Raw genomic sequence first — 11,332 nt, forward strand, 5'->3', positions numbered from 1 at the left:
TGGCCGAATAACGAAAATACGTTTTTTCCCGGTGATCGAATAAAAGAAGAATTTCATCTTTGGATGGTCGGAATACAGAGGCAGAATTTGCCGCATTACCATTAGAATATTTGTATTTTGGTTATCGCTAATATTTCGACGCAAACTGCTGACATAAAGCCGGAACAATGGTCTTCAGTTTGCCATTACCCCCGCTACGCGAACCTCAATCCGCGTTACGGATTTTGTACCGAAAATCCCCGAAACTGATTTCTTTATGAGCTGGTAACGGATATCACGCATTTTACGATAAAGCGAACCCAGTTTCGTTACAAAAAGTAGAATTTTGACCACGATTTTTTAAAGTTTTGGGATTGGCTAATTTCAATTTGTCAATAAATAGCAACAATTTTCGGCATTCGTGCTTATATTTTTCACGAAGCTTTCAATCCAAGCATGGGAATCGAATTTCGGTTTCTAGTGAAAAGTAAATATATCTTTACTTTAATTAAAATATTTGAGCTAAATTTCTACAGCTTCGTCGTTCAAGCAGGAACGAATTTGTGATTTTGAAATCAGGATTCCTGTGGTGATATTTGGACGTGGGGGTCTGGGTCTTATTATTTAACTTTCTTTTTGTCTGATAAACCTGCTCCAGCATTGAATTTGAAGAAGATGATATCTCCATCGTGAACGACATAACTTTTGCCTTCTTGACGGTATTTACCAGCAGCCTAAAAACAATGAAAGTAATTAAGGACATGCTGAATTAGCTCAGGTTGCAAAGGGAGAACAAATCTCCCCCACCACCTCCCCTCTTATTATTATGATAATCTTGAATACATCAAAGCATCACCTTGACTGCGGCTTCAGAACCAAGTTCTTTAAAATCAGAGAATTTCATAACTTCCGCCATGATAAATCCCTTCTCGAAGTCCGTGTGGATCTTGCCCGCTGCTTGGGGAGCTTTGGTTCCTTTCTGTTGGGCAAAAACATGAATCATCAGTATATGTACTTCTATTAATGTAAGGTCCCCGTGGGGAGAGGGGAGGTGATGTTGTAAAATTTGCCCTCGTGATGAAATAAGGTTTTGGACGTCAGTGTAAATGTTTTCTTGACATTGTTGGAAAACAAATTTTGAAAGATAAGTGCCTATGGAATGTCAGTAAACAGGGTGTTTTACTGAATCTATGTTGTTATGTACCAATATTGTCCAAGCTTTGACTTCATCTTTTCCGGCTGTGAAGAAGTACTCCAGTTGAAGAGCTTTGAATCCAGTGGTGATAATCTTATTTAATGCACTGAAATTGACATTTTATACTTTTAGGTATAATTATGGCGTAATGTGCAGCATAACCATTCTTCAAGTATCATCATCATCATCATGTATCATCATGTATCATCATCAGGTATCATCATCCTGTATCATCATCATGTATCATCATCCTGTATCATCATCATCATATCATCATCATTGACATCATCATCATTCATCATGTATCATCATCATGCATCATCACCATCATCATGTATCATCATCATGTATCATCATCATGTATCATCATCATGTATCATCATCATCATATATCTTATCATGTATCATGACAACCATCATGTATCATCATCATGTATCATCACCATCATCATGTATCATCACCATCATCATCATGTATCATCATCTTGTATCATCATCATCATCATATCATCATAATATCATCATCATCATTGACATCATGTAATATCATGACACTCACGACTGTGTGTTGTGCTCCTTGCAGTAACTTTCTTTTTCTTCCTCACTCATGTCAACAAACTGAAAGACAGATTTAAATTTATAATAAGGTATGGGATTCGTGGTTTGTGCTGGATTGCATAGTAAAATCAATGAGTTTTCTTCAAGTATTCAAGGTTGAATATTTGAAATTTCAAGGATATTTCAAAAACATTTGCCTAAAGCTTTAATTGTTGCTTTTTGTCTGTTGTTCATGGTTACATAAACATTTGGCATCCCCCACAGATTCTCAAGGGTAACCACAGGTAGCCCAAATAATAAAAAAATCAGAAATAAGGATGTCATTTTTATCAATTATTTTTTACCACTTTTATATATCTATTCTATTATTTCAATTTGAAAACTCACAACCTTGACGGTATTGGTTTTACTTTTCAACGAGCATTCAAGGACTTTTCAATGATTTTTATTTTTGAAGAGCTTTTTAAATGCCCTTCAATTTGTATCACTAAATTCAAGGACTTTTCAAGGACTTTGTGGACCTGCACGAAAACCCAAGGGTCATAAAGGAAACACTTGCAACTATTTACATTTATGAAGCCAAGTTTTTTGAAGAGCTTTTCAAGCACCCTTGAATTTGTATCATAATTCAAGGACTTTTCAAGGACTTCAAGGGCCTTCACGAACCCTAAGGATTGTAAAGGATACTCTTGCAATTATTTAGATTGATAAAATCAAGTTACCTTTGATTCAAGAGCTCCACTGAATGGGATTATTGCTGCCCCTTTGTCATAGTCATCCACCCACACCTTGATTTTAGGAAGGCTGCAAGAAGAAACAGCATTATTTAGGGATTGGTCATAAGTTAGCAAGAGGATGTGCTGCAGGTGACAATAATTCAGGCCTTAAAAATGATAGTCTGGGCAATGGGCCGTTTGAAAGATGACATCATTTTACTATTACTACCAAAACTCTTTACATTTTTTTTTTCTTATTCAATTCTCATTCATTCATTCATCCATCCATTAATTCATTTACCAGTTTATTTCTTCAATCAACTATCCATCCACCCACCCACCCATTCATTCCTATATTCAATTATTCATCCATCCATTCATTTAGTCAGCTACTCATCTTTTCCCATTCATTCATTAATCCATTCATCTATTCATTCACATACTTCAAACCACCTAGTGATTAAGGTAAGGGAAGTAATAAATATTACTTATTACTTACAATTTATTCTTTTTCCTATTGTAATCCTTTTCGGACAGATTTACGAGGTATATGACAGGTTTTGACGTCAGCAATAAATGCTTGTTCAAAACCTCAATCTGCCCAAAAATTTGGAAAAAATTAGATTATTATACATTTTACATAACCATTTCACACGTAATGGTGATTTTACTTGCCCTGTGTAAAAAATTAAGCCTAATACATAGTATACCTTCATGACTTTCTTTCGTTTTACTTTGAATGTTACTAATAAATTATTATACACATATTTTTTGTCTTATATACACCTAATTGAAAAAACGTAGTCGGGTTCGAGTAGGTCATATCATCGAAGCTAAGACCGAAAAGGATTTTGGGTACTCTGAAATGTGCATTATATTTGCATAAAATGCACAGTAGAGCAAAGTCGGTCAAGCTAGATTAACAACATGCCAAAGCCATGATGCATAAAATGTGCACAGGAAGGGAACTGCAATACGCATGAAATCAGCATAATTGTTTGTCTTCCCATGCTCCCCTTCGGCTTTGATGACATACCCTTTTTTGAACCTGACGTTTTTTCAATAAGGGTTGTTTCAATGAGTTGGGGTTAGTTACCAGGGCGAGCTTGGGTTGCGAAAGATCACGTCCCTGCTGGAAGGTAACCATGGCAACCAGGCCACAGCTCACCACTGGTACCTGTCACACTGAGATTCAGTGGAGTATATACTCACCTGTAGAGAACCTATTAGCAGAGGAGGGACGGTGGGAGAAAAACTCTTGGTGCAAATCAACCAGCATTGGAAACACAGCAAGTAAGCCCCTGAGAATGCCCTGGGTCACTCCCGCACAGTATCAACGTTTAGATACGACGACGAGTATGAGATCAAGTACTAGCACGAGTTTTAAAATTGGTCCTGTGCTCGTGGTTAACACTGAATCATAGTTGAATTCCAATTTTTTACAATCTAAAGTTTCAATCTACGTACATGATCACGACTACAAAAAGATAGTGCCTCTCTTTAAAAGTTAAACACTCGTTCTCGTACTCGTACTCAGATCTAAAGGTCTCTATTGTTGGGAAGACAGCTAAGCAGCATGCATTGTCTCGGTTTTAACTTCGCCTAAATTTCATGAATTTAGCCGCATCAAATGCAAGGCTAACCCTGTGCAACAGAGAATTCAAAACTGGAGTATTTCTGTCAGTTGAGGGACAGTTTTTACCTCAGTAGCATTCCAATGTCCAAATCGAATATGTTTTTTCTCTTCTGATACCCATTCACAGAGTTTCTTTAAGACTTCCTAAACATTATTGAAGTAAGTACTAGTAAAACATTACATATTGGTAAAATATATAAAGTTTGAAAACTTGAACAGAGTGTGTGCATGTGTTTATGGCCATTCAATAGTTCCCTTCACAGTTCCCACTGCCATCTTGAAAGGTAGCCGTGCCTTTGCATTGAAGCAAGATGAATGGTGAGCTTGTGATGATAGAGACCTTGGACACTTTTTATTCAAATGTCTCTGTCACTGCAAGCTCACCGTTTGTCTTGCTTCTATACAAAGGCACGGCTACCTTTCAAGATGGCAGTGGGAACAAAACAGGAAGCCCAAATCCATGAGTACCTTTTTCCCTCCAGCTCCCTTCACCTTAACAATGTTGAATGGACAAAAATGCAAGCAACCACTGATAGGTGCAACAACATTGATTAGAGGGAGAGGGGTGAGGGGGGAAGGAGGTTATAGTATAGGTGCAACAACATTGATTAGAGGGAGAGGGGTGAGGGGGGAAGGAGGTTATAGTATAGGTGCAACAACATTGATTAGAGTGAGAGGGGTGAGGCAGAAAGGGGGTTATAGTATAGGTGCAACAACATTGATTAGAGGGAGAGGGGTGAGGGGGGAAGGAGGTTATAGTATAGGTGAAACAACATTGATTAGAGGGAGAGGGGTGAGGGGGAAAGGGGGTTATAGTATAGGTGCAACAACATTGATTAGAGGGAGAGGGGTGAGGGGGGAAGGGGGTTATAGTATAGGTGCAACAACATTGATTAGAGGGAGAGGGGTGAGGGGGGTTATAGTATAGGTGCAACAACATTGATTAGAGGGAGAGGGGTGAGGCGGAAAGGAGGTTATAGTATAGGTGCAACAACATTGATTAGAGGGAGAGGGGTGAGGGGGGAAGGAGGTTATAGTATAGGTGCAACAACATTGATTAGAGGGAGAGGTGTGAGGGGGGTTATAGTATAGGTGCAACAACATTGATTAGAGGGAGAGGGGTGAGGGGGAAAGGGGGTTATAGTATAGGTGCAACAACATTGATTAGAGGGAGAGGGGTGAGGGGGGAAGGAGGTTATAGTATAGGTGCAACAACATTGATTAGAGGGAGAGGGGTGAGGCAGAAAGGAGGTTATAGTATAGGTGCAACAACATTGATTAGAGGGAGAGGGGTGAGGGGGGAAGGAGGTTATAGTATAGGTGCAACAACATTGATTAGAGGGAGAGGGGTGAGGGGGGAAGGAGGTTATAGTATAGGTGCAACAACATTGATTAGAGGGAGAGGGGTGAGGGGGAAAGGGGGTTATAGTATAGGTGCAACAACATTGATTAGAGGGAGAGGGGTGAGGGGGGAAGGAGGTTATAGTATAGGTGCAACAACATTGATTAGAGGGAGAGGGGTGAGGGGGGAAGGAGGTTATAGTATAGGTGCAACAACATTGATTAGAGGGAGAGGGGTGAGGGGGGAAGGAGGTTATAGTATAGGTGCAACAACATTGATTAGAGGGAGAGGGGTGAGGGGGGTTATAGTATAGGTGCAACAACATTGATTAGAGGGAGAGGGGTGAGGGGGGAAGGAGGTTATAGTATAGGTGCAACAACATTGATTAGAGGGAGAGGGGTGAGGGGGAAAGGGGGTTATAGTATAGGTGCAACAACATTGATTAGAGGGAGAGGGGTGAGGGGGGAAGGAGGTTATAGTATAGGTGCAACAACATTGATTAGAGGGAGAGGGGTGAGGGGGAAAGGGGGTTATAGTATAGGTGCAACAACATTGATTAGAGGGAGAGGGGTGAGGGGGGAAGGAGGTTATAGTATAGGTGCAACAACATTGATTAGAGGGAGAGGGGTGAGGGGGAAAGGAGGTTATAGTATAGGTGCAACAACATTGATTAGAGGGAGAGGGGTGAGGGGGAAAGGGGGGTTATAGTATACAGTAATAACTTTCAGATCCATATGTTGGAAATATTACAAGGGTTATTTTATTTGTTGATTTGTTGCTGTCATCATTACTTACAAATTCTTGGATTTTCTTTTTGTCTGCAGCAGAACCTCCTCGTTGACATGATTTCTCCATGTTTGTCTGGATAACATAATTCAGTACACATATAAAACAGAGTTGTTTAAAGTGGAACAAAAGTGTACATAAATATATGGAGACATGAAAAAACCCAAAAGGTCAAGTACGAAAAAATCAGGTTCACAAGCCACTATAAAGCCTATACAGATGGGACGAGAATATTGCATATTGTTTATTAAATGTCTAGGAGTATGATTTCATGTTTTTCTAAAATTTTGAGATTACTTGGTTTAACAGAGAAAATCTGTGTTAAAGTTGAATGCAAATGAGAATGATTCTGTATCTGGTTTACAGGCTTTTCCTGGGAGACTGATTTCTCATGTTTCCTCATTAATTATTCATATTTGATAAGTCAAAATACTCAATATTACAAGTATTCATTTGTTCTTACAACTTTGTCTTTCAGGTATTCTTCATCCTAGGTAACCAAAAAAAAAATCATGAGTACTACTACAATGAGAAATAGCAGATAGTTATCAAATAAGTAGTTCTAGAATGATCAGCTGAGATAATATTACTGTTATATATACAGTATTAGCTGAGGTTGAGGCTGGGTAAAGTCGGCTTCGCAGCGCATTTTGGGACTATTTTAAGGGACAAGATACATGCCACCTTGGAAATAAAGAGCGCCTCTGTGGAATCCACTGTTATACCATTATTATTATTATTATTTTATCTCCCCTTAAACAGCACAAAAACGAACTGCAATCCCAAATCGACCCAGTTTTTTCCTCAACCTCAGAATGCCAATTATACGAGTATATTTATTTTACATAAAGTGCAACTTGTCTTGAGCAATGTAATGCTCTGATGAACAGAAAAGAAATGCATAGTGATAATTCAATAATAATAATTTATCATTTCTATTTCACATGTTCCATTGGGAGATGCTCATAGTGGGCCATAACAAATTACAGCTACTGTACCTTTTTTCTGAGCTCCTCTGAAATAGTATCCAAATCTCTGACAGGATCAACCTCACCATCAATATGAGTAACATCATCCCCTTCAAATGCACCTATAAATACAAGTCACACACTAATAATGAGTTCTCCATTTATACATGTGGTTGTCGATCTGAAATCTTACATCAAGTAACACGATATAAAATGTAATATATTCAATGCCAAACAATGTAGTTTACTTTGATATTGGAATATGAAGCATGCTCTTTGAGTTAGATATGTGATTTTTTGTCTTTTAGCCAGGAAACATTCATACACAAAAACTTTGGGAAGCACTGGTGGCGTAGCGGTGTGAGCACTCGCCTCTCATCAATGCGACCGGAGTTCGAGTCCTGCTGGGCTCGGTGTTGTATATAAGTAGAGTTGATTGTTGGTTCTCTCCTGTGCTTCGAGGGTTTTCTGGGTTCTCCGGTTTTCCTCCCTCCGCAAAAATCAACTCCTAAATTCTAATTCGATCACGGAATGAGGGCCACAGGTTTGTTAGCCACTGGCTATTAAGTGCTACCCTCATGAAAAAAAGACGTTTTTTTTTACCATTCAGTCTCAGATTGACCATCTCAGATCTCAGATCAACAACATTTTTTGAAATATTGGTGTATATCTTTAGGTTGGATTTTCCAGGTGTCTCATTATTCTAAATGCTCACACAGATTAACTTATTATGCTCACTTAATATTTGGTAAATATTACTTACGAACTAAATGAAATATTGCATCACAGGCCCAGATGTGTGAGAGAAAGGCATTTCCAAGACCCTAAACATTTCAAACAAAAAACTAAAATAAATGAATAAATAAATCTTATTTATTTATTTAGCTTTGCCATTCAAACACTCACACATGAACCCACTCACACACGCACACACAAGAATAATTACATTCATACATAATGGCTGGGAAACCACTACAGCGTGTGCCAATTACAGTGGTCCCTCGCATGTTAACATTAATTTTAAAAAATGTTCGTTTGAAACAAAGTCATTTTGTCCCCTTTTTTTGTAACTTGAGATTTGACCAAGTTGTTATTTCGGCCAAGCATATTTCGATGTCAATCGTTATGTCAACTTCACCGACTGAACTAAACGAACTTGTTTCTATGGTGAGTAAGACGCCTCCACCACGTGAGTCTCTATCTTTCCTAACGATAGTATAGGCGGCAGGAAGTACTTCACAGTTCCCTATGTCCTATTCGTAACTAAGGAGTGTTTTTCTACTTTTCCGATCAAAATCATGAAAAATAAATACTAAACATTCATATTTAAACTAAAAGAGGCTGTTTGCCTGTATTTTTGTTTGGTTTAGGCTATTTTAAAAAAATATCCCAAAAAGTCACTTAGGCCATTTTCATTTTCACCCCTTAAACTGTTGCCGAGTCTCCCAAGCTGGAGGCTAATAACTATGTATATCATACACTTTACGCCCACTACAAAGGCATAAAATAGCTGCTGGACATCGGACAATGTCTGCCCAGAATTGGAACTTGTCTGGTCAAATCTTTGCCTTGCTGGTCATTTTGACTAGTAATGTTAAGGTATAAATGAGTTAAAACTAATTTGGCTGGTCATCATGACCAGCGACTTACTGGCCCTTTTTTAAGCCCTGCACTACCACTACATTTAGCTCTATTTTAAAAGGTGTTACAACTGTGCAAATAAGATAACCTCTTACATACCTGTCCTTCATGAGCACCCTTGACCAATCCTGCAATATCCACAACATTTAGAAATGCTGGAACTTTACTGTAATAAGATAAGGGAAAATATTATCTATTACCACTGTTTATATTTTTATAACAAAAAAGCTGAAACAGCAGTTGACAGGGCTAAAAATTATAGCAGATCAACAGACAGTATCGGGCCAAAATTGTCACTTGTCTGGCTAAACATTTCTTGGCCGGCCTCTTAACTGGTCACAATGACTGGTCGGTCACTTTGACTGGTCAAATCGCCTCTTGATTGCCTGTTGATCAGTCATCACATCCAGCTATTGAGCAGCCTTTATTTTAAGCCCTGAACTTATGAACTATTAGTAAACAATAAAGACTACTTGATACATTTGAACATCCATCCATGGAATTTCTAGTATATAAAACATTAAATTATTATTAAATTGATACTATACCTAGCAGGTTTGAAATATTCACAGAGAAAGTCCCATCTTTCATCTGGTACAGCTACTCGACGTAAAAATAGAAAATGAAAATAATAAGATATAATATCATAATTATATTTAAATATGAGTGTAAGTCAGTAAAATGAATGAATGATGAAATTAATGAATGACTGAATGAATAAAAAAATATAAATAAATAAGGAAATGCCTGGATGGATGAAAAATGAATTACTAAGTAAATGAATTCAAAATAATAAATTAACAAATGAGTGGAGGTATGATTGACCAAAAATGAATGAATGAATTAGTTCATAAATAAAATAATGAGTGAGCAAGTGAATGGATGATTGAATGAATGATTGAATGAATGGAAGATATTATAATGAGGGTTGTAAAATACACTGTACTCAAAACAAAAACAAACAAAAAAAACAGCCATTAGAGGAAAAAAAACAGAATTAGCATAAATATCAATAAATGATTATACAGATAAATGTACTTCACCAAAATTGAATACTTATTTTCATTAGGATCTGAAAAATAATTTAAAAAATATTATATGTAAAAATGCACAATTCTGAATAAAGCTTAGTTCAACAACAACATTTATAGGTTTTCCACACATCATTACACAATAAACCATTGCAAAACTAAAGCTAAACAGTACTAAATTTCACATTTTTGTTATTGTTTATGGCGTAAACATTATTTTTTTCCCAGGTTTATTGTGCACAGTCCAGGATTTTAAATTTTTTGTGTTAAAAATTAAATTTAAAAATTTGGATTTTTTATTTTGATAATTTTTCAAGATAAAACAATTTCTTACCTATTGTACAAAACGGGAAATTCTCAGCTGAAGCGGCACTTTTCGTCAATACATTAAAAAAAGTCGACTTTCTGTTAAAACCATAAACAGATTTTAAGTGATTTTCTAAAAATAAAATTTCCACGTGAGAATACTATATTCAGATTGATACTTCATATCCTAGGTAATCCAAGTTTTATTAACTAATTTATATTTAGGTAACACAGATAAATAAGTACATGAAGTATTAGTCTTAGGTATAGTATACCGTTCTTCGTCTAGTTTTTCTTACCCGACGTTAGGGATTCCAACAATTCCACATTTTAAAGAGGTACCGAATCGGCCCATTAAAGGCGTCTTCTCCGCAGTATCTTTCTTTTTAGGAGGCATTTTAAGTGCCGAAGAGACGTGAAATGGTTGAACGAATAGCCTTTTGCTGATCAAACCACTCCTGACAAAATGGCGGACAAACATCGAGTGCGCATACTCTGAAGTACTACCGCATTTTATAATATCGCTGGCTCAATACCTCACTAAAACCACAGGGATCCCGTCATGATTACAATTTGACATGATGTAAAAAGATGTTCATGACAAATAAATGGATTTATTGTGGTGAGATTACTCGTAATATCATTATTCAGGAGACATAAAAAATACACTAGAATAGCCCTTCTTCGGGTTTTTATTAGGAGGAAGAGGAGGGTGGGGCTTCAGAGACGAACTTGACTTTTGTCGGAGGGTCAAACCTTTTTATTTTGTTATTTGTGCAAATATCATTCTATTTCTTCTTTCTATTTTCTCATTCCATCTACTTGAATAGCTTGTATAGACTTTTGATACGTAACTAGAATAGTCCCCTTCACAGTTCCCTGCGCCATCTTGAAAGGTAACCATTCCGGCTTTGCATTGAAGCGAGACGAACGGTGAGCTTGCAATGATAAAGACCTTTTTTTAACACCTTGGACAATTATTCACATGTCTCTATCATTGCAAGCTCACCGTTCGTCTCGCATCGATGCAAAGGCACGGCTACCTTTCAAGATGGCGCAGGGAACTGTGAAGGGGACTATTCTATTGTTTTCGATTCGTAAGCTGATTGGTTGAAAACTCGAGTGTTTATGAGTAGAGAAGAACGAGAAAAGAGATAAATGTTATTAGTATTGT

The 11,332-nt window shown here is 37.3% G+C and overlaps 1 protein-coding gene across 1 annotated transcript; it reads right to left on the minus strand.

Moving 5' to 3' along the window:
* Positions 1 to 467: 467 nt before the first annotated feature.
* On the minus strand, positions 468 to 10,640 carry LOC116297917 (obg-like ATPase 1). The gene is made up of 16 exons (XM_031706236.2): positions 10,458 to 10,640; positions 10,187 to 10,257; positions 9,882 to 9,893; positions 9,370 to 9,430; positions 8,921 to 8,987; positions 7,944 to 8,004; positions 7,211 to 7,302; positions 6,676 to 6,702; positions 6,222 to 6,287; positions 4,151 to 4,228; positions 2,948 to 3,045; positions 2,455 to 2,536; positions 1,734 to 1,792; positions 1,184 to 1,280; positions 836 to 958; positions 468 to 713 (listed from the first exon to the last, which is right to left on the minus strand). Exons 1-16 carry the CDS (start codon positions 10,637 to 10,639, stop codon positions 600 to 602), a joined length of 1,290 nt encoding a protein of 429 aa, XP_031562096.1. The 5' UTR covers position 10,640; the 3' UTR covers positions 468 to 599.
* Between the last annotated feature and the right edge of the window lie 692 nt (positions 10,641 to 11,332).

The sequence above is a fragment of the Actinia tenebrosa genome, unplaced genomic scaffold (genome assembly GCF_029948245.1).
Source record: "Actinia tenebrosa isolate PJP-AT-01 unplaced genomic scaffold, QUT_ActTen_1.0 PGA_scaffold6__47_contigs__length_16458017, whole genome shotgun sequence".
Lineage (NCBI taxonomy): Eukaryota > Metazoa > Cnidaria > Anthozoa > Actiniaria > Actiniidae > Actinia > Actinia tenebrosa.

Excerpts from the sequence above, each read along its gene's own strand:
- LOC116297917 (XM_031706236.2), bottom strand. The coding sequence starts at position 10,639 with ATGTTTGTCCGCCATTTTGTCAGGAGTGGTTTGATCAGCAAAAGGCTA. Across the intron at positions 3,046-4,150 it reads GACATTGGAATGCTACTGAG|ATTGAGGTTTTGAACAAGCA; the intron begins GTAAAAACTGTC and ends ATTTTTGGGCAG. Across the intron at positions 959-1,183 it reads TCAAAGCTTGGACAATATTG|AAAGGAACCAAAGCTCCCCA; the intron begins GTACATAACAAC and ends TTTGCCCAACAG.